Source organism: Gorilla gorilla, chromosome 23 (assembly GCF_029281585.2).
Source record: "Gorilla gorilla gorilla isolate KB3781 chromosome 23, NHGRI_mGorGor1-v2.1_pri, whole genome shotgun sequence".
Lineage (NCBI taxonomy): Eukaryota > Metazoa > Chordata > Mammalia > Primates > Hominidae > Gorilla > Gorilla gorilla.
This window is the reverse complement of record NC_086018.1, coordinates 24481236-24502906: the sequence shown is the minus strand read 5'-3', so window position 1 is coordinate 24502906 and position 21671 is coordinate 24481236. Positions and strand designations below refer to the sequence as shown.

General features: G+C 45.7%; 1 protein-coding gene across 10 annotated transcripts in view; it reads left to right on the top strand.

Annotated features, from left to right (window-relative positions):
- Positions 1-2: 2 nt before the first annotated feature.
- Positions 3-21671, top strand: part of HPS4 (HPS4 biogenesis of lysosomal organelles complex 3 subunit 2) — a 31804-nt gene continuing 10135 nt past the window's right edge. Inside the window, exons 1-13 of one of the 10 annotated variants that reach the window (XM_063704932.1) lie at positions 16-112; positions 1617-2135; positions 4503-4593; positions 6732-6875; positions 10917-11024; positions 11438-11554; positions 12566-12643; positions 13043-13137; positions 15243-15315; positions 17604-17640; positions 17760-17813; positions 18313-18409; positions 19035-19944. In XM_063704932.1, coding sequence (XP_063561002.1) covers positions 2095-2135; positions 4503-4593; positions 6732-6875; positions 10917-11024; positions 11438-11554; positions 12566-12643; positions 13043-13137; positions 15243-15315; positions 17604-17640; positions 17760-17813; positions 18313-18409; positions 19035-19944 — 1845 coding nt within the window. In that variant the 5' untranslated portion in view covers positions 16-112; positions 1617-2094. Of the gene's footprint in view, positions 184-1616; positions 2136-4502; positions 4594-6731; positions 6876-10916; positions 11025-11437; positions 11555-12565; positions 12644-13042; positions 13138-15242; positions 15316-17603; positions 17641-17759; positions 17814-18312; positions 18410-19034; positions 19945-21671 lie in introns of all 10 variants that reach the window. The other 9 variants (XM_031005495.3, XM_063704934.1, XM_055374841.2 and 6 more) reach the window with 9 other exon arrangements.

Below are 21671 nucleotides of genomic sequence, written 5' to 3'. Positions count from 1 at the left end.
GCACGTCATCGCCGCGCGCCGGCTTGCCAGGAGCTGGAGCGGGAGGTAGGCGGGGCGGCGCGTGACCTAAGGCCTCTCTGCCGCGCGCGCAGGTACGGGGCCGAAGTCGCAGGTACCCAGCTGCTGCCCACATTTCTGGTCCAGAGTTCCGAACCCCGAACACTGGGATGCCTGGCTACTCCGGTGGGTGGGCGGCGCTCGGAGCGCGGGGATACTGAGGGGCGGGCCCCCAGCTTAGAGCGTGACCCGACCCCGCCTGATCCTTAGGCCTTCGCCCACCATTTCCCAGTCCCCTAGAGCTGGGGCCAGACACCGCACAGCCCTAGTGCTGTTACCAGTCGCTGCCTGCGCCCCGGGGGCTGTGCCCAGCAGCTTCCTGGCCCTTTTCCAGCCATTAGCGTCCGTTTTCCAGCCCTGCTGCCCCACTGAGGCCCCTTCCCACAGCACTATCACCAGCCCCTGCCCCGGGTTGTTACTGTTACTTCCCAGGCTACCAGATCCTTTTCTGCTCACGTTCCGACGTCTGTCCCTACGCCAGGGCCATTATTGGTCTCTTCTGGACCTTTCAGAGATAAGAGAGGACCTCGGTAGTGTAGGGCCCAGTCCTCTGGGAACAAGGGATGGGGAGTTTTAGGCTGCTGTCCTTGGTTCCAGGAACAGAGATACCCCCTCCCCAGGCACCCAAATATGCTCCATAGAATACAATGAGTGTGGTCCTGTGGAGGCCCAATCCAAAATATCTAGAGCTGAGAAGAGACAGAGATTTTACAGGCCGTCAAATATTCAATGGGGGTCGTCTCTAGAGACTTTTAACAAACTGTATTGTGTACCCACAGATTGCAGAATGGTGAGCAAGCATTTGAGACCATGTTGCTAAAGCATTAAGCTTGGAGAAAGTGACAGTAAGAATTAGACAATAGTTTTGAAGTGACCAAGAGGTTGTCACATGGAAGAATTAGACCTTGTTTTGTGTTTTCCTGCAGAGCGTTATCCAGACTAGCGAGTGGGAGGCAGATGTAAAATCTGGAACGCAGATTTTAGTTTGTTGGAAAGAGAAATGTAACGTAGTGAACCACGTATCTCTGGAGGGTATAAAGCAGAGACAGCCAAGGTAATTTTTGGAAAAGAGTGCAGGAGAGTAGAGTAAACGATGCCAGGGTTCCTTCCGACTCTGAAATTCCGTGATACACTGAGCTGTCTTTCTCTTGTGGAAGTTTGAAAGCCATTTGATAAAGTTCTCTTCATTTTTTAGAAACTTGCCCCGCTCTGGAATTCTGCATGTTCAGGTTACTTTTGGACTGTCAAGATGACAGTTCCTTAATTTGGGTTCCATTATTACCACAGCAACTGGTTTATTTGTATAGCTGTCCACACCTAGAGCATTTTCACCCTATCATTTGATTTTATTTTCCGCAAAGCTTGTGGTGTGTTTCCCTTAACTGTTCGAGAAACTAAAGCCCTTACTCTGAAGTCTCTGCAAGCCTCCCTCTTTGATTTTGAAGCATGATTGTCACCCTCACAGAAAGCTCTTTTGAAATATACCATTCGTTTAATCCTGCTGGGTCACATGCTCTCTCACGAGTTTCTGAAATATCTATTCCTTGTGTTTATTTCAGAGTCAAGGCACTGATGTTTGAACTGGAAACTTCAAAACTTTTAATAAGAGTCTTCAGGATGGGTTTGAACTAGACAAGCTAGAAATTTCTTTGGAACACCAGCTCTAGCATGCGTCTCCCACTTTTGGCTTTCCTGGAGAGGAGCTTGAAGAGGTGGTTCTGCAGACAGCCACAGTGATACTCAGGAAACCAGAGGAATGGATTTGACTTTTCTGCTAGGATTCTCTGTTATAGTTTCTCCCTGAGTTGTAAGAGGCATGGAAATATACATGAAACTGAAGAACCTGCAAGGAAGGGAAGTGGAACTTTCCATGCTGAGTGAAAACTAACCAAGTGGCAGTTGTGACTGAAAACACTGAAACCTACCACGTCCAGATTCACTGGATTGGGGGATAGAGGAACGGTCACAGCTAGGGAAAAAGAAGTGATACCGGAAAAGAAAACCTAAATGAAGAGAATGAGGATGACTGCACAGTAGATGGCCACCTCTACCTCCACAGAGACAAAGTCAGCCTCGTGGTGAGTAGCAAGGCCTGCCATGGCATAGCTTTTGCTGGGCTGTTGGTTAGAGTTTTGGGGTTAATTGAAAATCCCCAGCCAGATTGTGTTAATTTTATTAACATAACAATAAAAATGCCATTTTCCTCAGAGCAGCTGAATCAAGCACGTGAGCCATCGCTCTCCAAAGCTAACGTGTTTTAACCTTGCAAGCCTCTCCCAATGTTTGAATGAGTCTGGCATTGCTGGGAGATTGTAGAAAAGATAGCCACAGCCTGATCATGCAGCCAGCTTTGATGATAATGTGAATATTGTAGTCTTCAATTTGCAGAGATGAGGTATGGTTGCATTTGAGAATTACACCATGAGGAGAGGTTTGGCCAGACTGGGTATCGAAGGGTATTACTCAATGTCTGTCTGAAACCCAGTTCCCTTCTCAACCCTAAATGCGTTAATCCTTTCCCATAATTAGGTTTAGCAAACATCAGTCATAGAGGAGATGAAGGTGAAAAGCAGGTTTAGCTAGAATTAGCAGGATTTAGTGACTGATTATTTATGTGGAAGTCAAAAAGATGGAGCAGTTCAAAATGACACCCAAGTTTTCTTTCGTGTGCCCGCACAAGCAGGGATGCTTTCACCAAGAGAACGTGGGGACAGGGGAGGATGGGGTGCACATGGAGTTTCTGAGTTGGCTTTGAAACTTTTTTGAGGCTTTTTGATCTGAGCTTACCCTGCAGCCAGTTGTACATCCAGCCTTAGGTATTGGGAAAGTGGACAGTGCCAGAGACCAAGTTGGTGCTTTATTTATTTCTTTGTTTGTTTGTTTTTGAGACAGGGTCTTGCTCTATCCTCCAGGCCAGAGTGCAGTGGCATGATTTCAGGTCACTGTAGCCTCAATCCCCCAGGCTCAAGTGATCCTCCTACCTCAGCATCCCAAGTAACTGGGACCAGAGGCACACCCCACCATGCCTGGCTAATTTTGTCTATTTTTTGTGGAGATGGGGTTTCACCGTGTTGCCCAGGCTAATCTCGAACTCCTAAGCTCAAGCAGTCCTCCTACCTAGGCCTCTCAAAGTGCTGGGATTATAGGTGTGAGCCACTGTGCCCAGCCAAGTTGGTGCTTTTTCATCAGGAAGGCAGGGTGGGAGCCATGGAGGGAGGCTTCAGAGAGGGCATAGATCCAGGGAAGAGAGCAGATGACACATTGGTCCCATTGCTTCTTTATGCTATAGCCTCATAAATGTGTTCTCAGAGACTTAGAAGTAAAACAGGTCCAGCCAGGCTCAGTGGCTCACACCTGTAATTCCAGCACTTTGGGAGGCCAGGGCAGGATTATTTGAGTCCAGGAATTTGAGACCAGCCTGGGCAATATAGTGAGACTCGTTTCTATAAAAAATTAAAAAAAAAAATAGCCGAGCATGATGGCATACTCCTGTAGTCCCATCTACTTAGGAGGCTGAGGCGGGAGGATGGCTTGAGCCTGGGAGATTGAGTTTGCACTGAACCGCAATCGCACCACTGCACTCCAGCCTACAGGGCTACAAAGTGAGACCCTGTAAAAACAAAACAAAATTGAGGCCTGGCCTTTGAGGTGTTTGTTTTATGGTCTTAAAGAGGTAATCAGATAATAACATTACGTAATATAGTTATACTGCAGTATAGTCTGTAAGAGTCTTTGAGGAAGAACAGAGGGTCATGGAAATTCAAAACAAAGAGGTATCTCTGGGCCGAGGGAATCAGGAGATGGTTAATGAGGAAGTGTGCTTGAATGATACTTGGTGAGGTTTTATGGTAGAGAGGAGTTCAGAGTTTCTCTGTAAATTCTCATAGGCCCCTGTTTTTTCCCTGTTACAAACTTATGGACTCACTATCCTGCATTGAAACTGCGTGTTTGCTCAGCAACCGCGGAGCACACTGTGGGCCCTCAGTAAATGTTTAAGTGAATGCATGAATTCCTGGTAGAAGGGCTGTTTCTGGAAATCTTTGTGCTCAGCACTTATGAGGAGTGCATCTAATACATCCCTAACTTATTTTGTTATCAGAGCCTTAAAAGACAGTGTATCAGACCATGTGTTTGTATAGTTAAGGTTCAGTGTTTCAAATAAGAGCAGTCATTGTGGGCGCCTCGTTTTTTTTCTAGCTACTCGTGTCTTCTCCGGCAGATGGTCTAACGGCTGGATAGAGGCATATTTTTAGTTTGAATTTCCTGCGCTTAGAGAATGGTTTTATCTAATTTGTAGCTACTGGGGTTCTTTATTCTCTGGGGCCACCTGAAGGATTTCAAACACAGTAATGAGCCCTCCTCGGGCTGGGAAACAGGAAGCTGTGTTTTAAATGCCGTGATCACTGGATTAAAGGAAACATGGCTCCACTCTGTTCTCTTGCCAGGTGGAATTATTTTTTTCTTTATGATGGTTCCAAGGTAAAGGAAGAAGGCGATCCAACAAGAGCTGGCATTTGTTACTTTTATCCTTCCCAGGTAAGCCACACAGCATTTTATTGTTCAGTAAGGATCCCAGTGCCTCCAAGTGGTGACTTTTCAGAAGTATGGGGTTTACATTAGGACAGTTTGGCTAATCCAGACAATGACATTTCTACTGTCTTATTCTTAGTTGTACTATTTCTTGTTGTTCTGGTCTTAAAATTTCCAGGCTGCTCGGCACTTTCATCGTCTTTAGCTTTCTATTTCCATCATGATTTTTGTCTGCCTCCCTCTACCCCCAATTTTTTGATCAGCTTGGTTTTTAAAAGTTAGTATTCTGCTGGGCATGGTAGTTTACGCCTGCAGTCCCAGCTCTTTGGCAGGCTGAGGTGGATGGATCACGTGAGGTCAGGAGTTTGAGACCAGCCTGGCCAGCATGATGAAACCCTGTCTCTACTGAAAATCCCAAAATTAGCTGGGCGCGGTGGCATGCTCCTGTAATCCCAGCTACTTGGGAGGCTGAGGCACGAGAATCGCTTGAATCCGGGAGGCAGAGGTTGCAGTGAGCAAAGACTGCGCCATTGCACACCAGCCTGGGCAATAAGAGCGAAACTCCATCTCAAAAAAAAATAAATAAATAAGTTTGTATTCAAACATATACAAAAACAGAGAGGCAAGTATCATGAACCCTCATATGCCATCAGTAGCTTCAACAATTATCAATACTTTGCCGATTTTTTTTTTTTTTTTTTTTTTTTTTGTGATGGAGGCTCACTCTGTCGCCCAGGGTGGAGTGCAGTGGCGTGATCTCTGCTCACTGCATGCTCCACCTCCCGGGTTCATGCCATTCTCCTGCCTCAACCTCCCGAGTAGTTGGGACTACAGTCGCCCGCTACCACGCCCGGCTAATTTTTGTATTTTTAGTAGGGACGGGGTTTTACCATGTTAGCCAGGATGGTCTCGATCATCCTGACCTTGTGATCCACCCACCTCAGCCTCCCAAAGTGCAGGGATTACAGGCGTGAGCCACCACGCCCGGCAATACTTTGCCAATTTTATATGACCTATCTGAACCTCTTCTTCTCTCTCTTTTTTTTTTCCTGGAGCAAATTCTAGATGTTGCATCATCTCATCAGTATGAAGCAACATCTCTAACTGAAAAGGGCATTATTTTGAACATTACCACACCTAACGAAAGTTACAGTAATTAGTAACAGTAATTCCTTAATATTACCTGATACCCAGACTGTATTCAAATTTTGCCTTATTGTCTTGGATATTACTTATTCTGCTCTTCCTTCCTTCCATGCACCCATACTTCCATCCTTCCATTTCTTTTTCTTTTTCCTAATAAGGATCCAAACAGCATCCACATATTCTATTTGGTTATTTTGTATTTTAAGTCCTTTTAATAACAGTCCTCACCCAGCCACTCATCTTTTTCCCCCTCCTCTATGCCATTGAATTATTGAAGAAACCAGGTCATATGTGTAGTAGAGTGTTAGAATGTCCCACACTCTAGATTTGGCTGATTTGTTCCTCATGGTGGTGTCATTTAATGTCTCCTATCCACTGTATTTCCTTTACATTAGTAGTAAGATCTAGAGTCTTGGTTAGGTTCAAGCTCAGTTTTCTAGGTAAGAATTCTTCATGGGTGGTGTGTACATTTCCTGTGCATCCCATACTGTCTGGCTGTCCTGTGCTTTAGTTAAGGCTAAGGTTGATGAGGAGATTCTGTACATTCCCTCCTGTGACTGTGCTCTGACATGGATAGTTGGGGTTAATCTGCATCCCTCTGGCCACTCTGTATGGGGGATTTGAGTAGGAGTGAAAGGCTCATGCTTCTGCTAAGCATATGCCTATAATCCTAGCAACAGAAATGCGGTTCTGTGCAATCATCTCATGTGTTCCTGCTGGGTGTTCTCTTAGGGTTCAGTCCTCTCAGGTAGGGGTTGGCAAACTTTGTAAAGGGCCAGACAGTAAATATTTTAGGCTTTGCAAGGCACATAAGGTTTCAATGACATGTTCTTCTTTGTTGTAACCTTTAAAAAGTATAAGAACCATTCTTAGCTTACAGGCCACAGGAAAACGGGTAACAGACTGGATTTGGCTTGCAGGCTTTAGTATGCTGTAAGAAATGACTTAAGAGTTCAAGAATTTCAGCTTCCTATCTGGAATGTGCTCCTTTCCCACAGACCCTGCTAGACCAACAGGAGTTGCTTTGTGGACAGATTGCTGGAGTTGTCCGCTGTGTTTCTGACATTTCTGACTCTCCTCCTACTCTTGTTCGTCTGAGAAAACTGAAGTTTGCCATAAAAGTTGATGGAGATTACCTTTGGGTAAGTTGAATGGCAGAATCAGTGCTGAAGTGTTGCAATGATAAGTTTAGGAAGTTATGTTGTTTCTGAGTCTTGAATTTAGAATTATCTGCCCCCACCAACCTCATCCATGTACTGTGTTTAGTAATCACTCTCGCTTCCTGTGGTACTCTCTGCAGGTTTTCATCATCAAGTGCTTTCCAAAACATTTCTAACATATTCTGCATTGCACACAGCTGGTTTCTCCTTTCCTTTCAAAGACTTAGGCCAACTTGTGGAAATTCTGTTTACTCTGTGTTGTAAATTGAGTTTTTATCATCATCTTTTCTTCTCCATGCTCTCTACACTTACTGGGTAAGTGACTCAGAAAAAACTGATAGATATATGTTAGGTTTTAGAGAACCCATTAAAAAAAAAAAAAAGAATATTGCTTGAGTCCAGGAGTTCGATATCAGCCTGGGCAACATAGTAAGACCCCCGTCTCTACAAAAAAAATTTAAAAATTAACCGGGTGTGGTAGCTCATGTCTGTGGTCTTAGCTACTGGGGAGGCTGAGGGGAGGATTGCTTGAGCTTAGGAGTTTCAGGCTGCAGTGAGCCATGATTGCCACTGCACGCTAGCCTAGGCAACAGAGTGAGACCCTGTCTTAAAAAAAAAAAAAAGAATAAAAATCATTCCTTTACATTCTAATAGTAGCATATAATCTAAAATGCTGTTTCCCATGGCTACATTTATTTTAAGGCTTCCTGAGGTAAAGGGATGCTTAAGTGTGGGATGCTATATTCAACTTTGTAGGTATTATTTCCAACATTTTATTATGAAAATTTTTAAAAGTACTGAACAGTTGAATTTTACAGTGAATACTCATATACCTCATCAATTCTACAATTAGCATTTTATTATATTACCTATCTATTCATTCCTTTATCCTCCCATTAATTCAAATTATTTTTATTTTATTTTATTGAGACAGGGTCTCAATCTGTTGCTCAGGCTGGAGTGCTGAGGTGTGACCTTGGTTTACTGCAACCTCCGCCTTCCAGGCTCAAACGATCCTCCCACCTCAGTCTCCTGAGTTGCTGGGACCACAGGCATGCACCACCATGCCCGGCTAATTTTTTAAACTTTTTCTAGAGGCAGGGTTTCACCATGTTGCTCAGGCTGGTCTTGAACTCCTCAGCTCAAGGAATCCTCCCGCCTTGGCCTCCCAAAGTGCTGGGATTACAGGCGCGAGACACTGTAACCCAGCCCCAAATTATTTTGTTACAGTTTTCAAAGTAAGTTGCACACATTAGTGTACTCTCCACACAGATACTCTATCATGCATATCATCAACTAAAATTTAATGTTTGGGGCTGAGCGCTGTGGCTCAGGCCTGTAATCCCAGCACTTTGGGAGGCCAAGACAGTCAGATCACCTGAGGTCAGGAGTTCAAGACCAGCCTGACCAACATGGAGAAACCCTGTCTGTACTAAAAATACAAAATTAGCCAGGTGTGGTGGCACATGCCTGTAATCCCAGCTACTCGGGAGGCTGAGGCAGGAGACTTTCTTGAACCTGGGAGGCAGAGGTTACAGTGAGCTGAGATCACGCCATTGCACTCCAGCCTGGGCAACAAAAGCGAAACTCCATCTCAAAAAAAAAAAAAAAAAATTAATGCTTGTTTGTGGTTACATGCTTTACAGGCGTCTGTCTTGCCACTTAACACTTGTGAAATTCGTTCATGTTGTTGCATGTATCAGCGTTCGTTCCATTTTATTATCAAACAGTATTCTGTTGTCTGAATATATCACAATCTGTTCTTCTTTTGATGGACATCTGAACTGTGTCCAGTTGGGGATATTAAGGATAAGGCTTCTGGGAACATTCCTATATAAGTATTTTGGTGAACACATGTTTTCATCTCTCCTGGGTAAATATCCAGTCCTGGAATTGCTGGGTCATAGAGTAGGTGTATGTTGGATTTTATAGGAAACTGTTAGACCTTTTCCTTCAGTGGTTGTACCATTTTACATTCCTACCAAGAATGTATGAGAATTCCAGTTACTCCACATGCTCATCAGCATTGAGATTGACAGTCTGTTCATCTTAGCCATTCTCCTGGATGTGCAGTGGTGTGTTATTGTGGTTTTAGTCTTCACTTCCCTGATGACTAATGATAGTGAGGCCTTTTCATGTGCTTAATGACCACTTGAATATCTTCCTTTGTGAAGTGTCCATTCAAAGCCCTGCCCATTTTTTAAATTGGGTTTTATTTTTTTAATTGAATTGTAGTTCTTTTTATATCCTAGATACCAGTTCTTTGTCAGATACATCTTTTTAAAATAATTTCTCCCAGTTTGTGGTATGCCTATTAATTTTCTTGTTGTCTTTTGATGAGCAGAGGTTTTTCATTTTAATGAAGTCTGACTTATCAATTTTATCTTTTTATGGTTATTGCTTTCTGTGTCTTGCCTGAAAAAAACCACTGCCTGCTCCATTGGAGGAGATAGTCTCCCTTTTTTATTTTTTTGTAAGAATTTGGTAGTTTTAGCTTTTAAATTTAGATCTGTAATCCACTTTGGGTTAATATTTGTGAATGGTGTGAATAGAGGTCAAGGATCTTTTTTTTTTTTCCACGTGGATAACCAGTTCTTCCAGCATCATTGTTGAAAACATTTTCCTTTCCCTATTGGATTTCCCTTTGGTTCCTTTGCCAAAGATCAGATGACCATTTAAGCATGGGTCTATTTCTGGACTCTTTTCGGCTTTTCCACAGATCTGTTTGAAGATTCTGTGTGAGTACCACACTGTCTTGATTTCTATAGCTTTATAGTAAGTCTTGAAACCAGATAGTATAAGTCCTCCAACCTTATTCTTTCTCAGGATAGCTTTGGATATTTCAGGTTCTTTGTGTTTTCATTGTACAATCAGTCTGTTGGTTTCTGAAGAAAAGCTGGTGGGATTATGATTGGAATTGCATTCGGTCTGTTCATCAGTTGGAAGAATTGAACACTTCTTACATGCCAGACTGTTGTAAGCTCTTGGATTACATCTGGGAACAAAGCAAAGATCCTTGTGCTACTGTAGCTTACATTCAGAGGGAATTTTTGTTTATTTTTGTTTTCTGTCAGGGTTTATTAGTTTAAATATCTGATGATTCCCTTAGGACAGATTCCTAGAGGTAGAATTACTACATCAAGTAATAGGAACTTTTTCAGGCTCTTTAAACATATGACCAGATAACTTTCTAACTCAGCAAGTACTTTTTTTTTTTGAGACGGTGTCTCGCTCTGTTGCCAGGCTGGAGTGCAGTAGCGCAATCTCGGCTCGCTGCAACCTCTGCCTCCCAGGTTCAAGCGATTCTCTTGCCTCAGCCTCCTGAGTAGCTGGGACTACAGGCGCACACCACCACACCCAGTATTTTTAGTAGAGACGGGGTTTCACCATGTTGGTCAGGATGGTCTCGATCTCTTGACCTCGTGATCCACTCAAAGTGCTGGGATTACAGGCATGAGCCACCATGCCCGGCCAAGTATTTATCTTCTGTGGAACTAACCACTACGCTCAGCATTTTGGAGATCTAGGACTGGGAAGATCGCGGTCAGTTCTTGCTCTTAAAGCACTCTATCCAGCTGGAGAGACATGATGGCCATTCATGAAGGAGTTTGAGTCTTGTCCATTGTTTGTAATGGAATCCAGATTAAACATCTACTGTCCAAATAACAGTCCTAACAATGCAAGGGTCAGAAAAAAGGTCAGCATTATTGGCTCGAGGTAATAGAACAGACCTCATGGAGATACTGAAATCGGTGGTGGGCACTGAAGGTTATGAGTAAGTTCTGGGGAAATGAACAATAAGGAAGAGGACATTTGAGATTGGAAAACATGAATTGAGGTACAGAACTTACTTGTCCGTGGAGATTAACTTGGCCAGAATGAAGGGTGTGGACTCAGGGACAATAGAACATCAATTTCGATGGGCCAGTGAAGTCAGGTAATTGAGAGCCCTGGATGCCAGGATTCTGGGCTTGGACTCAAAGAGAAGCAAGATGCTTGTCTTCCTGGTTTCTCTCTTTACAGGTGCTGGGCTGTGCTGTGGAGCTCCCTGATGTCAGCTGCAAGCGGTTTCTGGATCAGCTAATTGGATTCTTTAATTTTTACAATGGACCTGTTTCCCTAGCTTATGAGGTACAAGTATGGGGTTGAGGAGTCTTACATTGGGCCTCTTTATAAAAACCGGTATTGCCAGAATGCAGCACTTACTCTGGGGTCTTGTATACTTCATATAAACACATTGTGTCTGGGGACAAGGTCAGGAGCTCTTGGAGCCCCCTTATATGCCTTTGGGCCTAGTGGCATAGTTCACATTTATTCCAAATGTTTATCCCCATCTCCTCCCTGGGACGTTTAGAAAGCGCAGGCCCTGCTTGCCACCCCCACGCGGCAGGCGTCGTGGATCTGTGGTGGGATAGGTTTAAAACAGGTCCTCCCTTCCGGTCAGTTTCCTATGTGAGGAACAATTTTTGAGGTAGTTGGGACTCTGGCCAAAGAATCTGTCCCTCAAAATCTCAGATAGTGACCTGAGGCTCTTTCTGTTTTAGAACTGTTCTCAGGAAGAACTGAGCACGGAGTGGGACATCTTCATTGAGCAAATTCTGAAAAACACCAGTGATCTGCATAAGATTTTCAATTCCCTCTGGAACTTGGACCAAACTAAAGTAACATTTTCATCCTCCTTATTCATTTTATATGTAAGACTAGGGCTTCTGGATACTTTTTTAATATTCCTGAAGTGAACTATATCTGGAAAAGTGAGTAGAATGTCACTTCTCAGGCAGGGCCGTGACACGGCAGGTCACCTCTCAGCCTCATTTCCCTTATCCAAAGAATGGTGTCAGCATACCTGCCTTCTAGAACTGTTTTGATGATCAAGTGAAGCAGTACCTCAAATGACACCAAGTAAATGCTCAGTAAAGGGAATTAGTATTTTGTTCATGCCTCAGAAGTGTTGAACCCAGTAATCTGAAGGCCGCCTCTCTTGATATTCATATCATATGATCTAGTTATTCTCAGCATCAAAAATGCCCGGCATGAACATTTCAAAAACAAGGTTGCTGTCTTTGAGAGAGAATGGTTGGGAACTGTTTTTGTATCTCTGAGCCGCTCCGTTTGCGGTTGGCACTCAGTGAAACCTAGGCTGCTTGTGTGGCTGGCCTGACCACCTGTGCTGCCCCATTAAGAGCCAGCTACCTGAGCCCTGACTCACAGCTCTCTCCTGTGTCTCACTGCGATAGTAAATAATGTCCCTGTAGCAGGGGTGTAGCACTGTGACTCAGCCTTCACAGAGCATGACTCCACCAGACATGGGGAAGGGTTTTCCCTGCTCCAGTCTGGAAAACTTCCTGTAGCTGGCCCCAGAGCTTTATAGAATGGCTGGCTGGGACGGCACAGTCTTGAGGCTATGAAGAATAAACTTCTTAATGTGTCAGCGGCTCCGGAGGCTCCATTAACACTAGTTCTAACAGCTGGTGGATACTTGCTGGTTCTAGCTGGCAGGTGGAAGTCTGAGGAGGCTGCTGGTTATTGCTGGCTCTTCCTGACCAGGTCCAGATGTTTTTCCTGTATTTTTAGGGACTTCTAGGCCCCTGACTCCATACAAGGAATGTGGAACTGAGGCATATTTCCCCGAGTGAAAGAGCATGATGTTTTCATTTTATGTGATGGAATAGAGTCATGGAACCTGGTCAGACATCAAGCCACCTGTATCACCATGGGGATTGTGCTTCAGAAGGAAAGTGGAGGATAGGGTAGGTGGGTTTCACCTGGTACCATGACATGTATTTATAGGATACACCCTCCTCTTCTGCTGCCGTGAGGTCTTAGCATTGTCAGGGTAGATAGTCGGTCTCCCAGGCCATCTACTTTGACCCCTTTGAATAGCCATATGCCATATTTGCTGCACCTTCTAGCTTCTGGACAGGCCTCCTTGTTCTAAGAATTTGGCATTTAGTGGTGTCAGCAGTTCTGAGTATAGAGAGGTAGAATAGTTCCAAGCCATGGCACAGCTTTCACTGTGTGACACATTCTCCTTTTCCAGGCTTTGAGCTACACCCTGTCCAGCTGTTCTGTACAACCCTTTCCCCTTTTCTCCCTTCCTGATTGTGAGCATGCTGATGGGTGGGCATGATGCCTCTTGCCCTGCACAGGTGGAGCCCCTGTTGTTGCTGAAGGCAGCCCGCATTCTGCAGACCTGCCAGCGCTCGCCTCACATTCTCGCTGGCTGCATCCTCTATAAAGGACTGTGAGTAACTCCAGACCCCTTTCTTCCAGCCCCATTCCCTTGCTGCACAACTGACCATCAGCCACCTCCAGATTACAGTGGGGAGCCCAGTCTCTGGCCAGTTCCAAGTGGGCTGGTTCGGCAAATATCAGGTAGTTTAGATTTGACTTAGTTTAGAAAGACAGGTGTGTACCTGTCTTTGAGCAAAGCTGAGAAATTGGAAATAGTTGTGTTCAGAAAAGAGTTAAGAATGTCCCTATAATTCTCAGTATGGGGCATGCTGGAATAGTTGTCAGTCTGCAAAATGCTAATGCAGAGTCCCGAGCGTTGCCAGCAGCCAGCACTGTAGTCAGGAGGCATGGAAGGGGCCTGCTGTGACCCTCCTCCTGCTGCCCAGAGACCCTGGTGTGCTTGCCTCAGCTCAGCTCTGCAAAGCAGCCTTACAGGCCCTTATCCAGCTGCCTTCAAGCCTCTTGGCTGGGCCAGTGTCTTGGTTGGCCTCTGAGAATTCACTTCACTTGTTCATGTAGTTGGAGGGCTTCTTGGTGAATCTGAGTGCCCAAGAGCCACTCTAGGTCATCTAAGGCCTCTCTCCTCATGGAGGGTTTGCTGTCACAGCCCAGGGCAGGCAGGGCCATTGCGCTGTGCCCGGAGCTTCCTGAGGAGCAGGCGACTACTGTGCAACTGGAGAAGCACTGAGGCTCTCGCAGAGGCCCTTGGGCCAGACAGGCTCGGCCCCAGATCCTGCCTTCTTTCGCCAGCCATGCGGCCTTTGGCAAGTTGCTTAGCCTCAATTTTCTCTTCTGGGAAGTAGACATCCCTTGTGAAGAATGAAATGAGATGACAGATGCGGAAGAACCGAGCATAGACCCTGGTGGGCTTTGCACTCTTCTTCCTTGCCCCGGTTCTTATCATGATGGTTCTGAATCAGCTGTGGGATTTCCAAGTTCGTCAGTGACATACCCACCAAAGACAGTATTTTTTTTCCCCTTTTCTCATTTTGCATTTCTTAAATGTGTATATATATATTTTTCTTTTTTTTTTTTTTTTGTAGGGACGAGGTCTTGCTATGTTGCCCAGGCTGGTCTCAAACACCTGGCTTCAAGCGATCCTCAGCTTCCCAAACTGCTTGGATTATAGACATAAGCCACTGCACCCAGCCTGTATTTACATTATACGGCTAATACATGAATACATTTTCACTGTAAACAAATCAATCAATAGAGGAACACACAGAGCACAATTTAAAAGCCCCCCTTCTTTCTTCACCGTTTTTGTTTGTTTGTTTGTTTTTGAGACACAGTCTTGCTTTGTTGCCCAGGCTGTAGTGCAGTGGCATAAACACAGCTTACTACAGCCTCGACCTCTTGGACTCAAGTGATCCTCCCACCTCAGCCTCCCATGTAGCTGGGACAACAAGCACTTGCTACCACACCTGGCCAAGTTTTTGATTTTTTTTTTTTTTTTGTAGAGATGGGGTCTCACTATGTTGCTCATGGAGGTCTCAAACTCCTAAGCTCAAGTTATTCTCCCACCTCAGCCTCCCAAAGTGCTGTGATTGCAGGAGTAAGCCACTGTGCCCAGCCTCTCCCTCACTCTTAACCTGTCCTCACCATTGGCAGTTTGGTGGGCATCTTGCTCTTTCTGTGTGTTTGTCCCCACCAGTACATGTATGCATATATTGATTTTGTTTATTTTTGCTATCTTCTTAATAGGATCACATAGTTTCTCAATGCATATAGTGAAGATTTCTTTACCGGTTCGTATGGGTCTACCTCATTCTTATGAGGACTGCATACTTTTTGGGATTCTGGCTGTGTTGTGCTTTACTGTCTTGTTGATGAACATTTTGGTGGTTTACTCATTTTTTAATTGTTTTTACCATTCTCCCTGTAATGAATATTCTTACGCATACATCTTGGTACAAGCTGAGTCAAAGGGTTTGGATATTTTAAATGTTGGTAGGAACTGCCAGAGTGCCGTCTGTAAGGGTTTTACCAGTTGAAACTCCCACCAGCCAAGTCCCCAAGATCCTCCTCAACACGGGCTGTTAGGCACCTTTAAAATTTGGAGTGTTTTGGTGTATTTCGTCTCATGGTGTTCTTGTTCTGTGTGTGACCTCCTAGGATTGTCAGCACCCAGCTCCCGCCCTCCCTCACCGCCAAGGTCCTGCTTCACCGAACAGCACCTCAGGAGCAGGTATTGTAAAGTCCACCCACCTGGCTGGACAGCATCCCCCAGAGCACCGGTCACCAAGCCTGAGGCTGGAGGGATCAGGAGCAGAGGCCGTGGAGCGGTTGTTTCACTTGGTCTTTTCAGGACCCCAAGTCCTCCAATGTCATTCTCCTCAGTAGTGAAGCCATTGGTGAGGCTGAAAGAAAATGTTTTCTTCCACGAGCTAGGCCTGGATAGTTGTTTTTTCTTCAAACCAAGGAAATCTTGGTTGAATTCGACTTCCCATAAGAATTTGATGTCTCTTTATGTCAAAGAAATGTTAGACTTTTCAGAGACAGACTGTAAAGGATGTGTCTTTAGAAAGATTTAGGGGGTTGGGCACAGTGGTTCACACCTGTAATCCCAGCACTTTGGGTGGCTGAGGCGGGCAGATCACTTGAGGTCAGGAGTTCAAGACCGGCCTGGCCAACATGATGAAACCCATCTCTATTTAAAATACAAAAATTAGCTGGGTGTGGTGGTGCACACCTGTAAATCCCAGCTACTTGGGAGGCTGAGGCAGGAGAATCGCTTGAACCTGGCAGGCAGAGGTTAAGGTGAGCCGAGATCGCGCCACTGCACTCCAGCCTGGGTAGCAAGAGTGAGACTCTGTCTCAAAAAACAAAAATAAAAATAAAAAAATAAGGAAAACAAACTCTTCTAAAATACTTCCATTTTATATTTATTTAATTGTTTTTATATTGAAGAAAAAGTCATGCATGCTCATTGAGAATAAAATTGCCCATCTTTGAACTGTACAGGGATAACCACTGCCAGCATCTGGCATATCTCCTTCCAGTCCTTTTTCTGTTTTGTGTATGAAGCTGTGGTTTCCAGTGTATCATGAGGCTCTCTTTTTACACGTATTAGTTGAACAGGCATGTAAAATGCTGGTGGGGCTCTATTCAGCCTCCTCAGCCACTGTGGCTATGGGTGTCAATTCGAGCAGCCTTTCTGGGAAACACTTTGATAATGAGAACGTTAAGGATGCCCTTTATTTTTTTCCTAATAATTTGACTTCTAGGAATATATCTTAAGGAAATAATGTAACTGCTGAAAAAAATTTATACTCAAAACTTGATCACAACAAGCTTTATGAAAGTGACAAATCAGACAAAACTTGAATGCTTAAGGTAGGAGGTGGCAAATTATGGCCTGTGGGCCACCTGCCTACAAATGAAGTTTTATTTGGCTGCTTTTGAGCTATAATAGCAGAGCCAAGTAGGTGGGACAGAGACCATATGCCCTGCAAAGCCAAAAATATTTACTGTCTTGTCTTTTGCACAGAAAGTTTACTAATTACTGGTCTAAGGTAGGTAAATGATTAATTTACTCATATCACTTAAACCTTCATAAAATTTTAATCAGCCATTTAAAATGGCCAAAGATGTTTTAGTGGCAGGAATTGCATGTTACTGTTTTAAGCAGAAATATGAAATTTTATATAGTGTGGCCTCAAAAGTATAAAAAATGCATAGGCTTAAGGAAAAAATACCCAATATTAATAGTACTAGCTTGGGGATGAGGGATTGTATGTGATTTTTTTTTCAACGCTTTGTCTAGAGTAAATTGAGGTTAGGCTTAGTAATCTAAAACGTGGTTTTTTAAAAAATCACCAAAAAAGGAAGAACACCGTATCATTCTAAGATTGAAAGTCATTTTGGCTAGAAGAGCAGTTCTTATTTGGTTTGGTTTTGTTTTGGTGGGTTCTTTTGGAACCCTCAGATTGAGACGAGAGATGTTTTCATTTTTGAGAAAATCATCAGGTTTTAGGCCCTGATTGTGAACCAGAACAAACGAGAGATCGGGTATAGCATTTTGTTTAAGTCAAATCCTTTATCGTGAGAGTCACAGTACTTTGACATTTTTATTATAATGGAATTTATGTGAATTCTACATCAGGGCTGTGGCAGATGTGACTGTATTCTAGAATATGAATTCCCCAAAGGTGTAAAAGAGAACAGGAATCCTCAATTTTATTCCCAGAAGGGAGAGAGACTGAGAAAATCAGAACGTAGAGTGTGATGTGAGTTTGGGTGGAGCTGCTGCCTTGCAGCCTGTGTGAGCCCAGGTTCTTGCTTCATCCCAGCCATAATGGGAGCCAGCAGCTTGGGGGAGCTTCTGTTCCATCTGCTTGGCTCTTAGCATGTGGTTGGGACAAGCTTTCGGGCCTGGCTAAGTTTTATGAACAGATGGCACAGCAAATTCCTGATGGTTAGGTCAAGAGGAGAATGTGGTGCCCAGCGCCAACTTCTGTGTGTGTTTGTTTTCAGAGACTCCCTACGGGAGGGGATGCCCCGCAGGAACATGGTAAGTAGTGAGGCGCATGGTTGCCTCTTGAGAATGGCAGTCTTTTATGCTACCTACCCGTGTACAAGTTATGCGAAGGGCCAAGCCATCTGCATGTTTATTTCCTCTGCTCATAATAGGAAAATGGATGTTATGGAGCTTCAAGAATCGAGTTACCCACCAGAACCCTAATGGTAAAGCTATGATTTTAGGCATGCTGTCAAATCCCTGCTTTCAGACCCTCCTTAACTTCATATTGTGAGACTGCTCGGTCAAGTGCCAGGAGATTGTGATTGGGAGAGGGTAAGGCAAACAGCGACTGCCAGAAAGACCTTTTGCAGGATGTGGAGGCGTCCTCAGGAGAGTTATTTCGATTTATTCTGAAGCCTGAGTTGGAGCAGATCCCTTTCTTAGCTTATGTCTTCTTCTTGTAAAAGTGCTTTTCAACCTTTCTCTCCCGAACATCTTCCTTCTCCAAAGCTGGGAGTCATGTTGCCTGCAGGGACTCTTTCCTTACTGGGCCCAGGAGTTCGAGGTGCAGTTTGGCAACCTGTGTCCTGGCTGAGGAATGCACTCACAGCACCCCTTTCCGAGCCCGCGTGTGGGTTGGATGCATCACGCTAGTGCAGCTATTGCCCCGCTGCCCTCTCTGGCTCGGGGGAAAGCCCTGTTCATATTGCTTTGCAATTCCAGGAGCGGCATTGCCCCCGAATGTCCAGATTATCCCTGTTTTTGTGACCAAAGAGGAAGCCATTAGTCTCCACGAGTTCCCGGTGGAACAGATGACAAGGTAATGGAGTGCACAGAGTTAACCTTACACCACACCTGAGGGACCCCATCGCGTGATTGGTTAAAAAACAAACCTCTGATACATCCCATCCTTCCTTAATTCCATCTTCCCCATGCCCTGTCATGTAAAGGAGCATCTGAATCTTGAGTTTGTTAAGAAACAGAGTGGCATAGTGAGATGACATTGGCTTTCACATCCCAGCTCTCTTACTTATACCAGCTATGGGACCTTGGGCAAGTCCATTCCCTGCCTGAGCCTCAGTTTTTTCATGTGAAAAGTAGGCACAATAGTATCCCTTTCATGAGTTCATTGTGACACTTGAAAATAGTATATGTACAGCACCTAGTATAGGGCTGATGCGTAGGAGACCTTCCAAATGTGGGTCAATCTTATTCAGTGGGCTCTGCCATTTTCAGTACGTGAGCCTGGTGTCACTACGTAAAGCCCCAAGGGCCAGATGTTGCTGTATTTTTACTCCTGTGATTTAACTCTGGTGGCCTCTTAGGCTCTGTGGCCTCAGGCACTCCCTTGTCCTTGATGCCTGTGCTTTAGTCCTCACTGTGGAAGGGCACTTGCCCTGCAATCTGTCGACGTGCCCCTTCCTCACATCTCTTTTGTTTGCCAGGTCTCTAGCATCTCCAGCAGGACTCCAGGATGGTTCAGCCCAGCACCATCCAAAGGGTGGGAGCACATCTGCCCTGAAAGAAAACGCCACTGGCCATGTGGAATCCATGGCCTGGACTACCCCAGATCCCACATCCCCTGACGAAGCTTGTCCAGGTGGCAGGAAGGAGAACGGATGCTTGTCTGGCCATGATCTGGAGAGCATCAGGCCTGCAGGACTGCACAACTCTGCCAGGGGTGAGGTTCTTGGCCTCAGCTCCTCCCTGGGGAAGGAACTAGTCTTTCTCCAAGAAGAACTCGACTTGTCTGAAATCCACATTCCAGAGGCTCAGGAAGTGGAAACGGCCTCAGGTCATTTTGCCTTCCTACATGTGCCTGTTCCAGACGGCAGGGCTCCTTACTGCAAGGCATCTCTCAGCGCCTCCAGCAGCCTGGAACCCACGCCTCCTGAGGACACAGCCGTCAGCAGCCTGCACCCTCCCTCTGCTCCTGAGATGCTGACCCAGCATGGAGCCCAAGAGCAGCTCGAAGACCATCCTGGCCATAGCAGCCAAACCCCCATTCCCAGAGCAGACCCTATCCCCAGAAGGACCCACAGGCCCTTGTTATTGCCTTGCTTAGATCCAGGGCAGAGAGGAAACAAGCTTCCCACGGGGGAACAAGGCCTGGATGAGGATGTTTATGGGGTCTGTGAAAGCCACGCAGCCCCTGGTCTGGAATGCAGTTCAGGCTCAGCAAACTGTCGGGGTGCTGGCCCCTCTGCAGATGGAATCGGCTCCAGGCTGACACCAGCAGAGTCCTGCATGGGGCTCGTGAGGATGAATCTCTACACTCACTGTGTCAAAGGGCTGGTGCTGTCCCTGCTGGCTGAGGAGCCGCTGCTGGGAGACAGCGCAGCCATAGAGGAAGTGGTGAGTGTCCTCAGACCTTCTCCTGCCCCTCTGCGGCCTCTGCTGATCTCCTGTGCTTCCCTCACAGCACTGTGCCGACACCCAGGGAAGAGATAAAGGCTCAGCCCTGTTGTGTGACCCTGGGCAAGACGTTCTTGTTTAGACGATGGAGGTATTACCTGCCTCTGTGGGTTTTTGTGGGGGGTAAGAGTGAGTCAAGCGCATAGCACTGGTGGTGCATTGGCATCCAACAAGTGTTGGTTCTCTTCTTCCGCTGTTTCTGGTTTTGCAGAGCGCAGGCCTTGGAGGAAGGGAAGGCCTGAGATGGAATCCTGGCCCTTGTCCTCTAGCTGTGTGAACTTGCCCACAGACCTTTGTCCCCTTGAGCCTCGGCTAACTCCTCAGTCACGTAGGGATGGTGGTAGACCCTCCTGTTCCAGATGCAGTGAGATAATGCAGGCAGAGACTGCACGCATACGTGCACAGTCACTGTTGTGCCGCCCCTGCTCATGGCCTCATTTCCTAGCCTGGACAGCTCTAGGTTCTGTGTCAGCTGGAAACTCCTCTGCAGTGTGTCACAGCCTGGGTTGGGAGTTCCCTGGAAACCCAGTGTTTCCCTCCATAGCCCCAGCATCGTACCTGATCTGAAGCTCCTTCCTAGAAGGCTGGGACGTCTGAAATCCTACCTGGCTCTGGAGGGCTCTTAAACTATTGCAGCCCCTTCCCTGCTTAGAGGCTTAGAGTGGTAAACTGACCTTCCCTGGGGCCCACGCTGGAGATTCGTTGCTATAGCAACAGCCTTGCTTTAGTAGGCAGGGAAAGTGGTAGCAGTAAGAACAGCAGGTTGAAATTGCTGCAGGGCAAATGGTGTCTTGGGGCTTTCCTTGTTTTTATTCTTAAATGTGTATTATTCTAAGCTGATCTTACTATCATGCAGGGCTTGTGACCCTCCGTAAATGAGCTAGTCACCTTGAAATATAGCAGAAGAGATAAGACTGCACAGCAGCTTCCTTGCACAGAGCTCCTAGCAAGAGAATGCTCTCTGGAGCTGTCAGGCTTCTCTGTCCCCTTTCCACAGACGCTGGATCACTGAGTTACGACTCATTTGCTTCCTGTATCCCCATTCACCATAGCTAGGAGTGACTATCCATCTCCTTCTTATAACAGTGCAGGGAGTTGTGGCTGCAGTGTTAAACGCCTCATCTCCCTGCCGATGCCTTGGTTTTCATGGTCTATTCTGCACAGTGTCGAGCCTTAGAAATGTCATTTTGAAGGGCCCAGTGTTTGAAAGCAATAAAGTGGATATAATACCTCTCTTTTTACCTTCCCCCACAAAAAGGAAAAAATAGCCCAGGCTGCTCTTTGAGATGTATTCTGCACCAACTATATGTGAAATACTTTGCATCTCTTGTTTTAGCCAAGCCTTAGAACAGTTCTGGGAAGGAGGCATTGTAACTCCCATTTTACCAGTAAGAAAACAGCCTCATTCAGATGAAAAGACTTCCTGCAAGCGGCAGGTCCAGAATTCTTGCTTGTTTCTGGTTCCCCACCCCAGCCTCTCTGTACCCCCACTGCCCTGCCCTTGCAGTGATAGCTGGGAAGCTGAAGAAAGGGGGTCAGTGTCCTGCCTTCTGTGGCTCGTGCTCTATGGCCATATCCCCTGGTTTGTCAAGGTCTATCCACGCTGTTATGACATCAGCCTCCATGGGCTTCTGTGGAAAGCAGGGTTTGATGCTGGCTAGGCCCCG